Source organism: Amblyraja radiata, chromosome 25 (assembly GCF_010909765.2).
Source record: "Amblyraja radiata isolate CabotCenter1 chromosome 25, sAmbRad1.1.pri, whole genome shotgun sequence".
Classification (NCBI taxonomy): domain Eukaryota; kingdom Metazoa; phylum Chordata; class Chondrichthyes; order Rajiformes; family Rajidae; genus Amblyraja; species Amblyraja radiata.
The window spans coordinates 31,181,079-31,198,655 of record NC_045980.1 but is presented as its reverse complement, the minus strand read 5'-3'; the positions used below and the strand labels follow the sequence as shown (position 1 = coordinate 31,198,655).

At 43.0% G+C, this 17,577-nt stretch overlaps 1 protein-coding gene across 2 annotated transcripts in view; it reads left to right on the top strand.

Annotated features, from left to right (window-relative positions):
- Positions 1 to 17,577, top strand: part of morc2 (MORC family CW-type zinc finger 2) — a 59,946-nt gene that overhangs the window by 25,135 nt on the left and 17,234 nt on the right. For both annotated transcript variants that reach the window (XM_033043719.1, XM_033043718.1), the window contains exons 6-15: positions 1,780 to 1,888; positions 2,318 to 2,477; positions 3,633 to 3,744; positions 5,530 to 5,655; positions 7,418 to 7,497; positions 9,656 to 9,738; positions 10,981 to 11,066; positions 12,698 to 12,838; positions 14,577 to 14,731; positions 16,896 to 17,024. In XM_033043719.1, the coding sequence (XP_032899610.1) occupies positions 1,780 to 1,888; positions 2,318 to 2,477; positions 3,633 to 3,744; positions 5,530 to 5,655; positions 7,418 to 7,497; positions 9,656 to 9,738; positions 10,981 to 11,066; positions 12,698 to 12,838; positions 14,577 to 14,731; positions 16,896 to 17,024 (1,181 nt within the window). The remainder of the gene's footprint in view (positions 1 to 1,779; positions 1,889 to 2,317; positions 2,478 to 3,632; positions 3,745 to 5,529; positions 5,656 to 7,417; positions 7,498 to 9,655; positions 9,739 to 10,980; positions 11,067 to 12,697; positions 12,839 to 14,576; positions 14,732 to 16,895; positions 17,025 to 17,577) is intronic.

Below are 17,577 nucleotides of genomic sequence, written 5' to 3'. Positions count from 1 at the left end.
CCACCAAATTAAACGGAAATTACTTGATTGTCACTAGAATTCTGAGTTATGAAAGTGTCTTCACTCTGAAAGCACAGTTGTTTTTTTTTTTGGACAGCTAGGTTAGGATGAAAAATGTGGTCATATGATCATGTTCTTGTATTACGATACAATAGAACTTTATTCATCCCAGGAGGGAAATTGGTCTGCCAACAGTCATAAAACACAGCAAGAAACATGAAACGTGAAATTAAAGTGAGGAGTGGAATGTCTAGGATTGGCGATGTGCAAACTTTGGGGGGGGGGGTGGGGGGAGGGGAGAGAAAGGGAAGGGGTGTCTACCCCACGACAGAAGGGGGAGTTGTACAGTTTGATAACCACAGGGGGAAAAGGATCTCCTGTGGCGTTCTGTGCTGCATCTTGGTGGAACCTGTCTGTTGCTGAAGGTGTTCCTCGGGTTGACCAGTGTGTCATGCAGGGGGTGAGCTGTATTGTCCAAGATGCTCCGCAGTTTGAGGAGCATCCTCCCCTCCACCCCCCCCCCCCCCCCCCCCAAGACCACCTCCCATGAATCCAACTCCATTCCCTGGACGGAGCCAGCCTTCCCGATGAGCTTGTTAATTCTGTCGGCGCCTGCATCCTTCGCCCTGCTACCGCAGCACACGACAGCGAAAAAGATGCCACTGGCCACCACCGATTGATAGAACATCTGCAGCATCTTACTGCGGACATTGAAAGAGCGGAACCTCCTTATTCAAGTGGTACAGATGACTGGTGATCTGCTTAAAATAGAATTTCTGGTGGGTGGCCGATGAGACATCATTTAGGAAATCAGTCCAAAATTGTTAAATAGGATGAGTAATAGTGAAACTCTGTAAGCCCAGGGGCCAGTAATATTTAAGAAATTGGAGAGTCTGAAGTAGATGTATGCCTTGTTGTCATAAATAAAATAATAGAGGCAGAGGAGTAAGGGAAGGGGATTTATTTTGTGTGACATGCATTTATATCAACAGAGGTTATATTGGGTTTCATTGGGATATGTGGCATTGTCCATGATGGTGAAATTAAATTGAAGTAATAATAACACCTATTTGAAGTATGAGAAAAGTCAGAATATAGATTAATAATGTGTCTTCCACGTATCAAAACTCTGGCAGAGTCATGGAATCATAAAGCGTGGAAACAGGCCCGTCGGCCCAACCGACCAACATGTCCCATCTACGCTAGTCCCACCTGCCTGTGTTTGGCCCACATCACTCCAAACCTGTCTAAATGTTTCTTAAACATTGCAATATTACTTGGCTAAACTGCCACCGCCGCCGGCGGTTCCATATACCTATTGCCGTTTGTGTAAAAGAGCCATTGAAAATGAAGCCTCGGGAAACCCATTATTAGAATTTGCTTGGATATGGATAAACCACAGACTAGTCATTGTGTGACCAGTTTGCAAGATCTTAATAACCAGTGACTGTGATGGTAATTGTTTAATACGTGTTATCGCACGATAACTTTAAGGATAACTGCACCGACCAGCGATCCCCGCACATTAACACTATCCTATACCCACTAGGGACAATTTTTACATTTATCATGCCAATTAACCTACAAACCTGTACGTCTTTGGAGCGTGGGAGGAAACTGAAGATCTCGGAGAAAACCCACGCAGTTCACGGGGAGAACGTACAAACTCCGTACAGACAGCACCCGTAGTCAGGATCGAGCCCGGTTCTCCGGCGCTGCATTCGCTGTAAGGCAGCAACTCTATCGTTGTGCTAAATATTTTGTTTTCATCCCCTTCAGTGGCTCAATGCGAATAGGCAGAGACTTCATTTTATTCACCAAAAAAGAGGATACAATGACCTGCGTTTTCCTTTCACGAACATTTCATGAGGAGGAAGGGATTGATGAGGTTAGTTTCTGTTTTTAGATAACATTATTCTACTTGTGTTTCAATAGCCTAATCTTAAACGTAATTTATGCTGTTTGACAGCAAGTGAATGCTTTTTTTAATGACCTCTCTGCTTTTTCCACTTGTATTCCACATTTCTGCAGTTACTGTTGTGGCCTCAGAAGTGGTAGTCCTATTTTTTTTGGTCTCTAATTTGGGGAACTGTGATTAGTTCCAATATGACCACTGTCAGACAGTTGGATTGAACTGCGCCACATAGGCCAGGAATTGACCTCTGTGGTTCTGACCAATTCTGTTAACTTGACCAAATAAATAGGAATCTTTAATACCTGCTGAGTAATAATCCTCACATTGCAGAGGTGATAGCCTGAAAACCTTGGCTGTGGTTCCTTCATTTCAATTATGTTCTTTTTGGTTGGGACACAACAGGTGATAGTTCCACTTCCAACATGGAATTCCAAAACGAGGGAGCCCATGACTGACAATCCTGAGAAATTTGCCATCGAAACAGAACTCATCTACAAATATTCGCCATTCAAGTCCAAGTCAGAGGTCATGGAGCAGTTTGAGAAAATCAAAGAAAATAATGGTAAGGACCTTTTTCCATGACAAACCTGTTCTAGCATAATATATCCCAAAGTATTAGTAGATGTAGTGACGAGCTTCAAACAAGAAGTGGAGACCAAGTTTGGGGTTGTGAGTGTAGAGATACTGGCATAGAATGGGAGTGCAAAGGCTTTGATGCTGATGGACTGAGAAATGATTCACAATTGAAAGGAAGGCGTAAGGCAAAGGTTAGCATCCTGGGGTAAATTTGTTGATTCTGTATTTGTACATATTTTTTCTCATTGACTGACTGTTTGGTTCTGGTATCTGTTCATCATTAGTTGTTCATAAATAAGTGAAACTAACATTTGCTATTAAAGTTGCCTGGGGTAAACAGGATGAAAAACGTTGGAAACCCCTAGCGTAAGGCATCAATTTCTACACCAGAGGATTTGAGGCTGACTAGGATGGTATTACAATGGTCAATTCTAGAGCTAGTAAAGATATGAATATGGCAAAGGTGGCTTGCCTCAATCTTTAGTTTTAAAACTACAGCGCTGAAATAGGCCCTTTGGCCCACCAAGTCCACACCAACCAATGTAGTTTAAGCTAAGCTCCAGACCTGATGAGTAGACATAAGTTTGGAAGTCTTTTCCACGTAAGGTAAGGTTCCACAAAGCTGCTCGTCTTTGGAATGTGGAAGGAAACCGAAGTACCCGGAGAAAACTCACACGTACAGGGAGAACGTACAAACTCAGTACAGACAGCAACCATAGTCAGGATCGAACCCAGGTCTCTATCGTTGTCAGGCAGCAGCTCTATTGCAGCGTCATTGTGCCACCCTGAAGAACGACCTCCTTTGACATGACAAAATTATGAATGGGCTTGAGCCATAGTATTTGCCATGCCCAATGGCGGATCAGGCTGGAATATTCTTTGGCTCTCTCCTGTTTCTTCAGTTACGAAGAGCATGTGAGAAACTAGCACTTGAATAGTTGACGGAAAGTAAAACAAATGTTGATGCAGACAAGTGTTAGAGAGTGACCTGTTTTACCGTGGAATTGTAGATGTTTCCACAATTCTTGAAATGAACAATGTGTCCATTATGTGTGATGAAAGATTGTTACAGTGAAAATTGATTGTGAAGTGTATTTGTTAAATCCTCAACTGCATTCTGTACTGTTTTAATACTTTGCAGGTACTTTGGTGATTGTTTATAACCTTAAACTGATGGATAATGGTGAGCCAGAGCTGGATGCCATCTCTGATCCTACTGACATTCTGATGGCAGGTCCACCACTTGAGGGCGTGTGAGTAATCAGTGAGGAGGCTGCGGGCGTGTTTTATTTGGGGAAGAAAAAATCTCCACAGTGAATAAGGCTTACAGTACCTTGCAAACAACTTAACTTCTATTTAATGTGATGAAAGCTGCCATGAAATGACTTGCAATTTTAAATAATACATGTGGATTTAAACCATTACTATGAGCTGTAGGGTATGGGGTCTGAATGATAATATAAACCATTGGTTGAAATGCACTCTTGCCACCCTCTGATTCTTCTCTCTCACTGGTGGTGAAGAACCAGATCACCCATTCCTTTTGCACTTGTAAAGGGAGGTTGGATATTGTGGTAGTCTTTTGTAAAACAATAAAAAATAAACTTAAATATTGATCTAAATGTGTTGATAGTTTGTAGCTCTCACGGTGCATACTGAATTTGATGTAGATCCTTTGGGAATTTTAAATATTTCTTAAGTTCTAGGAGCAGAATTAGGCCGTTTGGCCCATCGTCTACTCCGTTGTTCGATCGTGGCTGAGCTATCTCTCCCTCTCTTTCAACCCCATTCTCCTGCCTTCACCCCATAACCCCTGACACCCTTACTAATCAAGAATCTGTCAATCTCTGCCTTAAAAAATATCCATTGACTTGGCCTCCATGGCAATCTGACAATGAATTCCACAGATTCACCACCCTCTGACTACAGCAATTCCTCCTCATCTTTCTCAAGTTACATCCTTTTATTCTGAGGCTGTGGCCTCTGTTCCTAGAGTCTCCCACTGTGACTTGAAGTCATAAATGAGTAAAAGATATAGTTATGAAAATCTGAAGACCAGTTCCACAAAGAGGAAACGAGCAGTTTACTTTTTATTTTCACCATCAATCCATTTCTTTCTTCAGTTTGTCCTGAAAATTGGAGAGGCGGTGATGACTTTCTCAACAAAGTTCTTGAGGGTTCTACATCTTATTTTCCTCTTCACACTAATCTCCCTACCACTCTCTTTCGGCTGAGAAACATGACACCGTTATTGTGGGTGTAATCCCTGCAATCTGCCAATTTAACATGATGCATGTGAGGGTTAGTATGTCGGTAGTTTCCCTCCTTGGAAACTAGTTAACAAGTCTCCAAGCCGAGTCATAGAGTGATACAGTGTGGAAACAGGCCCTTTGGCCCTTCTCGCCCACACCGGCCAACAATGTCCCAGCTACACGTCCCACTATTGCCTGCGCTTGGTCCATATCCCTCCATACCTGTCCTATCCATGTACCTGTCTAACTTTCTTAAATGATGGGATAGTCCCAGCCTCAACTACCTCCTCTGGCAGCTTGTTCCATACACCCACCACCTTTTGTGTGAAAATGTTACTCCTCAGATTCTTATTAAATCTTTTCCCCTTCACCTTGAACCTATGTCCTCTGGTCCTCGATTCCTCTACTCTGGGCAAAAGACTCTGTGCATCTACCCGATCTATTCCTCTCATGATTTTGTATACCTCTATAAGATCTCCCCTCTTCCTCCTGCGCCTCCAGCCTACTCAACTTCTCCCTGTAGCTCTAGTCCTGGCAACATCCTCGTAAATCTTTTCTGAATACTTTCAAGCTTGACAATATCTTTCCTATGACATGGTGCCCAGAACGGAACACAATATTTTCTAAATGCGGTCTCACCAATGTCTTATACGACTGCAACATAACCTCCCAACTTCTATACTGAGGTTGAGATTCAGGTGTGGAGAGAGCAGGTCACTCAAGATTATTGCATGATTGCTTGGAGATTTTGAATTTAGCTTTCTAATTGATGTATCTATTTTGTAGCAAACCAGAGCGGCGCTCCTTCAGAGCATACACAGCTGTTCTATACATTGACCCTAGAATGAGAATCTTTATCCAGGGTCACAAGGTCCGGACAAAACGACTGTCTTGCTGCCTGTTTAAACCAAGGTAATAGCAAACGTTTTACTATGGCAATGTTTAAGAAACATTTGGACAGCTGCATGTACAGGATGGGTTTAGAGGGCCAAACCCAGGCTGGTGGGACCAGTGTTGATGGAGCATGTTGGCTGGTGTGGACAAGTTGGGTTGTATGGGCTTTTTTCCCATGCACGATGACTCTATGGACATTTACTATCATAAAGATAAACTTGGATTATACGGTGTGTTTCACAAACGCACCATGCCGTATTCTCATTGATACCATCGGGCAGGAGGTACAGAGGCCTGAAATCCCACACCAGCATGTTCAAGTACAGCGACTTTCCCAGCACTAGGTTCTTGAAAAAAAACCTACACAACCTGCCCCGACAACCAAATACTCCAACCCATCTTTTGCACTTTTGTGGACTTGGTTTTGTTTTCCATGTATGTTATTGGACTAATGTCGTGTGTTTTTGCGCATTCCTTTAGAATTTTATATGAAATTTACGTATAATTTGTTTTGGGGTGTTTGTCTAGGTCTGTGCCTGCGATGCTGCTGAGAACAGCATTTTTCAGACCTGTATCTCACGGTTATTGTGCGTATGATAATAAACTCTACTGTGACTTGATCTGAAATTCAGACATGCCCATGTGTTAAGTAAATTAAATACAGCTTGGTCAATGTTGTAATGTGGAAAATTTAGCCGACGTTTTATATACAGCAAGATCTTAGTGACAGGAGCTTGATAATAACCTGACTAAGACATCGGAAGGATGGGGCATCCCTCTGCTCTTGTTTATACATTTGAGATAGAGGGTAAACTGAGTTCTGGTGTAACATTTCATCTGAAAGTTGCACCACTTTCATTATCTAGATAATCCAACATTATCTTAGCTGTACCAAAGATAGACACAAAATGCTGGGGTAACTCGGCGGGACAGGCAGCATCTCTGGAGAAAATGAATATGTGAAGTTTTGGGTCGGAACCCTTCTTTAGATTAGAGACTTCTTCAGGTTTTGAGTCTGAAGAAGGGTCCCAACCAGACACGTCACCCATCCATTTTCTCCAGAGATGCTGCCTGACCAGCTGAGTCAATCCAGCATTTTGTGTCTATCTTTGATATAAACCAGCATCTGCAGTTCATATTTCCTTCGCTCCATAGATGCTGCTGCACCCGCTGTGTTTCCCCAGCAATTTTGTGTACCTTCGATATTCCAGCATCTGCAGTTCCCTTTTGAACAATCTGCAGTTCCTTTTTATTTCATGTTGTCTTGGCTGCAGTTGGCTGTGAGCTTAGATTTTCGTGTTCATGTCTATGGAGAAAGAATTGAACCTGTAGCTTTGACTCGTAGTCAAGCAGATGACTCGTAGATGGAGCATTGAAATGAACAAAATATCGTTTAATGGAATGATATCCTACTCCTGTTCCCAAATTCTTAACAGCATGGGCAGCATGTCCTGACAGTTGCTGTGCATTTATGGTGGAGGTCGAATATAATGAATGAGAAATGGGAAAGGGACATTGTGGATAAACAGGTATATACATTAGAAATTCATCATAATTTAAATGGCAAATGGTGATCTTTAAAAACCAATATCTTTGTTTAATTGGCAAATCGTAGTGATAGACAATAGGTGCAGGAGCGGCCCTTCGAGCCAGCACCGCCATTCAATGTGATCATGGCTGATCATCCCCATGTTGTTTAAATTTAAATTGAAAATCACAGATTATGTTTTGATCTTTGTGTTGATGCAGTGGCTCTAACTAGCTTTCCCCTCCTTCACAGAATGTACAAGTATACATCGAATCGGTTCAGGACCCGTGCTGAACAAGAGGTGAAGAAAGCTGAGCACTTGATGAAAATAGGTATGTTTCACAGGGAGAGGAATGTCTGCAAAAATGTGATTCTGCACGTAAAACCATGTCATGCTGTGCCTGAGGGATGTCAAGGCTTAGTTTAGTCATCTGTTTGGTCCAGGTACGAGGGGATGATTGGACTGTGAGCGACTTTGAGGTATTTTAATTTCTTGCTGTGATTCTGCCTTTTACTGTTTGATGTGGTATTCCAGTGTTGTAATTTTAATTCAGATGAGGCATCATAGGACAAATGGACAAAGGCAGATTATTTATTAGAGATTTGAAAATTAAACAATGGAGCATTAAAATTTCAAAATTTATTGTGGGTTTTTTTTTCCCCACACACGTTTCTTCCTCCCCTATACTTTATGGGTAGCACCTTGTACATGTTACCTGCTCTGAGGATAAAGTGGGTAAATAAAGCTTTCAACATCGTGTTTATTATTCATGTTTAAACCTAAGACTCAGTAAGGGTCTTTGGTTTTCCTTAGTACTTTGACGAAGTAGAAGTATCTGTGTGTTTTTATGGCCGTATTGGCGATGTGGGTCAAATTGTTGTGGATATTTACACCTAGAGACATGACGTTCCCCACCATCTCCACTTCAACAGCCTTGGTACAGACCGTGGTGCCTACCCCACCCCGTTTCCCAAAGTCAATGGCCAGCTTCTTTGTTTTGCCGATGTTGAGGGAAAGGTTGTTGGCGTGACACCATGCTATAGATCTCTCTATCTCCATCTCATTGTTGTCTGAGATCCAGCCCGGCTATGATACTGTCATCATCTGCAAACTTGTTTATGGAGCTGCAGCAGCATTTGTCTGCCGAGTCAAATGTCTATAGGGATTATAGTAAGGGGCTGAGCGGGAGGCGCTGGTGCTGAGAATTTGTTTTAATGAAGCTGATTGTTTTACAGAATTTTAGAAAATGTTTCTCTTTGCTGAAATTTGGTAATTCAGCAACTTTTGTTTCTACAGTGAAGGTAACATAGTGAATGTTGCAGGATTATTCAGAGCTGAATGAATGTGAATGCACTAAACCCTTGCTATAACGGACTGCACGGAGGAGATGGTGTCCGTTATTACCGATTGTCCCCCTCGAATAAGGGGGTTCATATGTAGAGTAGTATTGGGGGAAAAAAGCAGCCAATAACCATACACTACACAATAAAGAGTAAAGGACACAGACATACACAATACCTTGGGACGGCACAGTGGCACCGTGGTAGTGTTGTTACCTCACAGCGTCAGAGACCCAAGTTTGATCCTGGCTTCAGGTACTCCCTGCCGCAACGTGGGTTTCCTCTAGGTGCTCGGGTTTCCTCCCACGTTGCAGAGAGACGTGCAGGTTTGTGGTCTGGTTGGCTTCTGTGGGTCACTTGTGGAGTCGCTGCCTCTTGGTGCCAGGGGCCCGGGTTCGATCCTGGCCTTGGATGCTCTCGATGGCCGCCTGGGTTTTCTCTGAGTGCACTGGTTCAAACCTGCACTGTGAGTTGACTCTGGGATGTGGGGTGGAGCTGGTGTGCCGGAGCGGGTGCTGGGGATGCCCGGGATCGGCTGCTTTGTCAGCAGTTCGCGGAGGCCAGTTGGGCTGCAGGTTTGCACGTCTTTGCAGTGGGGGTGGGAGGTGCCTGGGGAAACTCACACTTTCACAAGGTCTTTGCAATGTGGGAGGAAAGATAAAACCACTACGGTCGTTTTATTCTTCACACTGTGAATTATCCCCGGTGTGTAGGATCGAACTAGTGTAAGGGTGATCGCTGGTCCACGCTGGATCCCTAAACTTTAGCTTAAGCTAAAATTGTTCAAAAACACCATCCACCTAGTGGTCATTCTGTGAAACAACAAACTCTGTCTACAACAAATTCGGGCTGCTTTAACCAAAATCTATTATAAAGAAATCCAAAAAAGAAGGTTTACTGTTTGCATTTTCAGGGCTCCATTATATCACGAGAAAGCTATGGGTTCATCTATGTGTTCCTGACTCTGTTGACTAGGATCTGCAAAGAAAATGTTGTCCAAATGACTAAGTGAAAATAGTAGGAAAATGTCATATTTGAAATGTATATTAAAACTTCATATTTGAAAGGCAATCTCTGTTTTTACGTTATGACTTCTTTTAATTCTTAATGGTGTCGCTATCAGTAGATAATGTCTCTTATTGTTTCTAGCTGAGGAGAAGTCACGGGAAGCAGAGAGTAAAGCACGTGCCCTGGTATTGAAGCTGAGTGGTGATTTGAGCAGGGAATCAAGGGTAAGTTTATTTAGCGTATATAGTAAATAATTAGAACTCATGCAATTATTTCTCTGAATATGCACACATGGATTTGTTTGTGGATGTCATAAACTGAAATGTCATAGTTATTCTCTGGTAGCTGTGGGCAGTGGTCGCTTGCTGGCTGCATGCCATAAAGGATAATTTTGTCTGTTTTCTTGATTAAGTTGTCAGTATTATAGCTTTGAAGAAAACTGTTTCTCCTTTATGCAACGTTGCATCATCATGAGCAAAACAATATGGGCAAGGGGCGGCGCAGTTGGTATAGCTGCTGCCAAAAGAGCCGGGTTCGATCCCGGATGCTATCTTGGTGGAGTTTGCACGTTTTCCCTGTGACCGCATGGGTTTCCTCCCACATCCCAAAACGTGTGGGTTTGCAGGTTAATTGGCTTCTGTAAATTGTCCATGGTGTGTGCGGAGTGGATGTAGGGGTGGGATATCGTGGAGCTGGTATGAGAGGGTGGTCGATGGTCAGTGTGGCTCGGGGCCTGTTTCCATGCTGTAACTCTAAATGCTAGTTTCCACACAGGGAATATTGCTATCTGGAAATAGCTACTTTAGAAACTTCATAGAGCTTTGGCATCGACTTCTAGGATTTGAAAAGTTTTGCACAAAGTTAGTTCTGTAATCTGGTTAATCATCACTAATCAAAGAGCAAATCAAAACACTGGTACTGGAAATAAATTAAAAATACAATTTGGAAAGTTCTCAGCCGGTCAGGTAGCATCAGGGAAGAAAAAAAAAATAATATTTCAAGTCGATTAATTTTCATTTCTGAAAGGATGTTATTAATCCGATTTATTTTTGCTTTTTCCTGCTTCATCTAAATATACTGAATGGACTGTTTAGCATTTCCAGCACTCTTAAAATCTTTGGTCAATCATTACATACCCAGACTCGTTGGTTAAGAAACTTACAAGTGAAACCAACAGAGATGAAAGCAAAAAATACCTGGAAAAACTCATACCTGGAAATTGCTGCCCAACTAGAAATGTTTGTTTGTCATTTACCAATGACAAAAATTCAATGCAAGACAATCTTACTAAGAATAATTTGAAAGGTTTGATGTACAGTGTAAAATAGTACATCAAGTGAGAAGGTTGTGCAACTGCAATAGTTTGTTCTTTTAGTATTTTCTAGTAAGTGTCAGGAACCTGTTTCTATTTTCCTCCTTAAACCAAAAGTTGCAGTTAATTAACCTAGATGACCTTTGTTTTCCAGGTTCATCTGAGACAAGTGCAGGATGCTGCATTCAATCTCAGCAGAGAAGCTGATGTGAAGAAGCGAATACATGAAGCCAAACTTCGGTACGTTTCAGGCCTTGCACAAGCTGAAGATGTCACTCCCTTAGTTTCACCAGTGACTGATGTATAAACCATAGGTAGACACAAAATGCTGGAGTAACTCAGCGGGACAGGCAGCATCTCTGGAGAGAAGGAATGGGTGATGTTTTGGGTCGAGACCTTCTTCAGAGCCATAGGTGATGCTTCTTAGCCGTGTCCTTTGGGAATAGAGAAGTGGTCCCCCTAATCTATCTCAATTCAAAATGGGGGCAAACTGAGAAACATCGCTAGCGACTCTACATCAGTAGAAGTTTGAATGTACAAATTACAACCATAAAAAATCCAAGAAAACTGCAATGCCACCTTCTAATATTTAATTATTTTAGCAAAGTACCTGTCATGCTGGATGATGTTCCAGGTTAACAATTTATTTCGGCAGTGTTTACAAGATTTACATATCATCAAACTCTCCCTACCCTCCCACTCTTTTGAAGTCTCGGATTGAGCCAGAATTTATCTTCTCAATGTGTATTACCTTACAACTATGTGGATTAAATTACATCTGTGCCGTCACTCCAACCAACTTTGCAGCTGATTATGGTCTGCCCAATCCTTTTCACTACCTATGTCTCCAATTTCCATGTTGTCTGCAAAGACTAGTCAGACTGCCTGTGTTCTCAACCTGAAATTTTCCCTGTACAAACCATGCTGACTCCTTCTAATCAATCCCTGCCTTTCCAAGTGAACATAAATCCAGTGAGGGTAAAACCACGGAGGGTGGTTTGGGTGGACTTTGCCCTGTCAGGCTTCTTTTCTTTTTCTTGGGTATAATTTCATGGCTACCAATTACCATTCAATTATTTAACTCGATGGTTATCTTTCATGTAAATCTACATGTTTAGCACTGGAAAACCATTTGACTGAAGCAGATCATGGTATGATCTGTTTATTCTGATACTTGCATGCAAAGTTTTCTGTGGGTTATCAGGAATGAGACCTATTTATTCTCTTGTGGGGTCCACAACTTTCCTTCCCACCCATGCTAACTCCACTGTGATTAATGAAATGCTCCTCCTGTCACTGAGGACCGTTGACACAGGCTTAGATTTTTTTTGTGGTCTCTATATTTTAATTACATGCTAATTACTACTGAGCATTTGAATCTGGGAAGAGCCTTAAAATGCTTAAGTGATTTGGTTTTTTCCGGTGGCCAAATATGAGAATATCTTGCAGGCAATGACAGGAAAATAGAACAATAAGCTATTGCTGTAGTAGCGGGTAACCCCACAGTTGTTAAAGTTCCATTTCCCATTTTGTTGGTGGGAAGAAGGCAGGAGAATAGGATTGAGAAGGAAAGATAGGAAGGGCAGAACATACTCGATGGGCCGAACAGCCTAATCCTGCTCCTCGTGTCTTATGGGTTTTCTTGGTTGTCTCGTGTAAAAGTGGAATAACATCTTTCTTTATGGTCCCTTGTCATTCCATTTTCCCAATTTCTGAGAGAAACATCATGTGTCAGGTGGTAAATTAAACCATCGGAAAGGTGATGCATTGTTAATGTGTTTAGAAAGCCAACTAATTATAAATAAAAATCCTTCTGTTAATGTGCTTGAAGAGAATCTCTGGTAAACTATCTTATTTTCTAACTCGTATAGAGCTTTGAAGGAACCAAAGGAGATGTGTTTTATTTTCGGTGTTAATATTGAGTATCGCGTCCAGGATGGAATGTTTATTTATAACTGCAGTCGTCTCATAAAGATGTATGAGAAAGTGGGGCCACAGCTGGAAGGAGGAGTGTGAGTATTTGGAGAATTGCCTGCATTTAGTTTAAATATCTTACCATAAGCTTGTTACTACTTTGATAAATGAGGTCCATTTTTCTCAGTATCAGTCTAAAAAATTACTAGAATATGATGATATTATTAACATGTACCTAAGCACAGAGACAATTTTTGTTTAGCATGCAATCCAGTAAAATCCTATGATAGATGGGCACAATCATAGATAAGTACAAAAGTGCAACCAACAATGGTAGTGTAATATGTTTAAAGGAACTGCAGATGCCGGAAAATCGAAGGTAGACAAAATTGCTGGAGAAACTCAGTGGGCGAGGCAGCATCTATGGAGTGAAGGAAATAGGCAATGTTTCGGGTCGCGATCCTTCTTCAGACTGATGTGAGGGTGGTAGTGTAATAGTACACTTAGCCGAGACAGTACACAAAGTTTCAAAGATCTTAAGAGTGTCTTGTCTTATCTTGGCCTTAAAGGCCTGTTGTCCTGACGACACCGATCCTCTCCTCTGTCCGCCACCATCTTGAAAACGGCACTTTGTCCAGCGTCTGTCGTAGTCTTCAAGATATCTGTTGAAAATGTCCTTTGTCCACTCTAGGTTCCACCACAATTGCAGTTTAGTTTATTGTTGCTTGTACCGAGGTGCAGTGAAAAGCTTTTGTTGTGTGCTATCCAGTCAGCGGAAAGACAATAAATGATTACAATCGAGCCATTCAGTGTATAGATACAGGATAAAGGGAATAACGTTTAGTGCAAGATAAAGCCAGCAATGTCAGATCAAGGATAATCTGAGGGTCACCAACGGGATAGATAAGAGTTCAGGACTGCTCTCTGGTTGTAGTAGGATGATTCAGTAGCCTGATAACAGCTGGGAAGAAACTGTCCCTGAATCTGGAGGTGTGCGTTTTCACATTTGTGTCCTGTGATACAACATGTTCGTGTGACAAGTTGTCACATTATCTAATTGCCTAAGGAGTTTAGTTTAGTTTGTAGATACAACACGGAAACAGGCCCTTAGGCCCACCGAGTCCATGCCGACCAGTGATCCCCGCACATTAACACTACCCTGCACAAAATAGGGACAATTTACACGTGCACCAAGCCAAATAACCTACATACCTGTACATCTTGGGAGTGTGGGAAGAAACTGAAGATCTTGGAGAAAACCCACGTGGTGATGGGGAGAATGTACAAACTCCGTACAGACAGCACCCATAGTCGGGATCGAACCCGGATTTCTGGCGCTGTAAGGCCCAAATTTCTACCACTGCACCACCGTGCCGCCCGGTATAAAAAACAACACACTGGCTTTTCTAACTGCATTTGAAAAGTCACATGTATATTGGAAAAGGCCTTAAGATAGGGAAAATGCTACAGAGTGGAGAAATTGGAGGATCTGTCAGAATAGAGGCTGCCACTGAGAGTGTAGCAAGGGAAGAAGTGAAGTCAGACGTCTGGAACATATGGGAAGGAACTTAGTTCTGCAGTGACAATGATGACTGAGGTTGTTTAAGGTGCAAATACCACTAAGATTTCATTCTATTCTATTTGGGGAATCGGGGAGGGCAGCTGAGCCAATGTTTTCTGGACCAGGTGTAATAGATGATTTGTAGACTTCATAGTGGATGAAGGTCAGCGTGAGGAAAGCTACATTAAGAAGTGACCAAGGAATAGATAAAAATGTTGCATAAAAGGGGAAGTTAATCTGCAAACAGTTGAAACGATTGTTTTATTTATCATCAGTGCGTGTGGTGGAGTTGTGGGTGTAGTGGACGTCCCATACCTGGTTCTGGAGCCCACCCACAACAAGCAGGACTTTGCAGATGCCAAGGAGTATCGCCATCTACTGAGAGCCATGGGAGAACACCTGGTGCAGTACTGGAAAGATATCGGCATAGGTAAGGGAAGGATTTTCAGCTGTGCCAAACATAGTTAAACAGACCCTGACCGCTCCTTTGAGCTTTTTCTGCGCATGTTATTCTTGAGTTCTTTTGCTTACAAACAACAAACTGATTGGTGGATTGATGCAGAGTTTTAAAGGATACTAGACCAAGGGCAGACCCGTTGGGTCTGCTCCCCCAACGCAGCCGTTCCCTACCCGTACCCCCCACGGGAGACGTGGTCCTCCAACTCAAGCGGACCAGGAATGAGCAGTGCGGCTGGTTTTAAATGGCGTCTTTGAGGCGAGATGCGGGCGCCAGCAGCCGTTATGGTCGCTGGCTAGCAGGAGGCGACAAAATGAGTGAGTGTGGGGGAGGGAGAAGGTTTTAATGAAAAATGTGGACATAAACATAACGAGATCTAATGAGGAGTGGATAGTTGGAATGGAAAGTGAAATGTCTACCGAAATGGCTGCTTCTATGGGTGAGAAGCCAGTTTATTTTTGAAATATTGGGGGGTGGGGGGGAGAAGGATTTGATTAAAAACGTGTACTTAAACACGACGAAATGTAATGAGGAGCGGATACTTAGAAAGAAAAGCGAAATCTCTACCAAAATGGAAAAGATCTCGGAGATTGAGCATCTGGATTCGGCGTGGCAATGAATCAAAGGAAGAAAGGCAGCCGGCAGCCGTACATGTAAATGGATCCATTCCGATTGGACATCTGCGAGCATCGGCCATTCCGATTGGACATCTGCGAGTATTGGGCATTGTGACATCACATGATGGAACGAATCAAAAGGCAGAAAGGCAGCCAGGCGGCAGGCACAGAGTTTTAATAGTATATAGATAGATAGATGGTTGACAATGAACCTCCAGCTTATCTGCAGCTCAACGCATGTTTAACTTTAATTGTAATGGAATTGATATTTGTTTGTTATAGTCTGAAACCTATACCATGCAGAAATAGGCCCTTCGTCCCAACTCCTCCATGCCGACCGAGTTACCTAACCTAGCTGGTCATTTTGTACCAGTTTGGTTAACGCACCATGTTCTTTGCCACCTGCTAGTTAAGATTAACCTGAACAGATCACTCACCTGTTGATATTGTCTGTTGCCATCATTTTATTTAATCCCTTTTGCTTTGTGATTTTTCACAAGACTGTCCAGGTGATCTTATTTCAACTCCTATTTTAGACCTGGTTCTAGGTGGATCCATGGGACTCGATAGCTCGAGTGGGGGGCGCTGTCGAGTATGGCTGCCCAGCCTGCAGTTGTCTGTCTTTTCACCCTTTTAAACATTTTTTAGTATGTTAAAAGGTTTCGTCTTGGAGGTCTAATCTTTTTTATGTGGGGGGGAAGGGGGAAACTGCATTTCTCAGTCCCTACCTGGTCGGAGATGCGGCTTTTCTCCGAGTCCTATCTTCGCCCCTTCCTCGCGGCCTACCAACGGGCCTGGAGCGGCGTTCCCTGCCATGACCGGCCATAACTTCGGCGGCTCAGCGCTGAAGCACCAGCGCGGAGCGGGCGATGCCTTACCCGGGTCGCCGTGTGGTAAGCTCCGGAGTGCTGAGACCGCCGACTCCAACATCGCGGAGCTGCCCAGCCGCGGCGACGCTGACTTTTAAACACCACGGAGCCTGGGATCTCTCACCGAGATCGCCAGTGTCGGAGCTCCGACCAGCGCGGCCTGTGGACTTCGGGAGCCTTTCCAGACACACCAAGCCGCTGAAGAGTGTCCTCCCGACGCCGGAGCTCCATCATCCACATGAGAAACATCGGGCCGCCGTTGCGGCGATTGCGGAGGCCTCAAATAGTCCCCGAATAAGGTGTGAACAAGAGGAAAGGAACTGGACTTTGTTGTCTTCCCTCACAGTGGGAACCAATGTGGGGGGGATGTTTTTATGTTTTATGTTAAATTCGTCTTTAATGTGGTCTTACTTTTATTGGTGTGCTGCAAATGGCAACTCAAGTTTCACTACACCAGAAATGGGATATGTGACAATAAATGTCCTTTGTCCTTGTCCTTTGTCCATTCATTACTTGGAAACTGTTCTTGTTGGATGTGTCTAGGTTATAGAGCACACTCTCTTTTCATAGTGCAAGATTAATTGCAGTACAGCTTTTTTTTTTAAAGAATATGACTTACAAAGTTAACACGGTAATTCTCCTGGCCTACAGCACAGAAGGGGATAGTGAAATTCTGGGATGAATTTGGCTATCTGTCAGCCAACTGGAACCACTCGCCTTCTGATGAGACATTGTACAAGAGGCGGCGTGCCATGGAGATTCCGACCACCATTCAGTGCGGTACGTCTCACCACAATGCTTTCTGTGCATAAAGTTGGTAAGTTCCACAGACGAGTATGAATAAGCGAGTTCGGTATTACAACTGCGCATGCCCAGGTCATGGCTCATTCGGGATAAACATTCTCGCTAGCTGAGCTATTGTGTGTGTGTGTGTGTACGGACCTGCGTCTTCATTTCAATGAGATTTATAAATACATTTATCCGTCATATATGTCAGCAGTAGGCCACAGCGTACTGCAGGCTGCACAAATCCACAATTGTATCTATTTAAATTATTGACTCAATACAGCACCAGTTTTAAAAACGCAAGAATGCCTGGAACGAACCTGTCGATTATCAAATCCCTGGCATTAGCCTGAGTCGCAGCCATTCAAATTCGATATTGATTTACACGAATTACAAGTTGTGTGGTCAACCAATTTGAGACAGTCCTTGCATTCCTATCTAAACAACCTTCCTGGATGGAAGGAAACAAGGAGAACGTGCTGTGTGGGAGGTAGGTTGGAAAGTTCAGATTGGATTCGAACAGGCTGGCTAACCTTTCAAGGTGGGT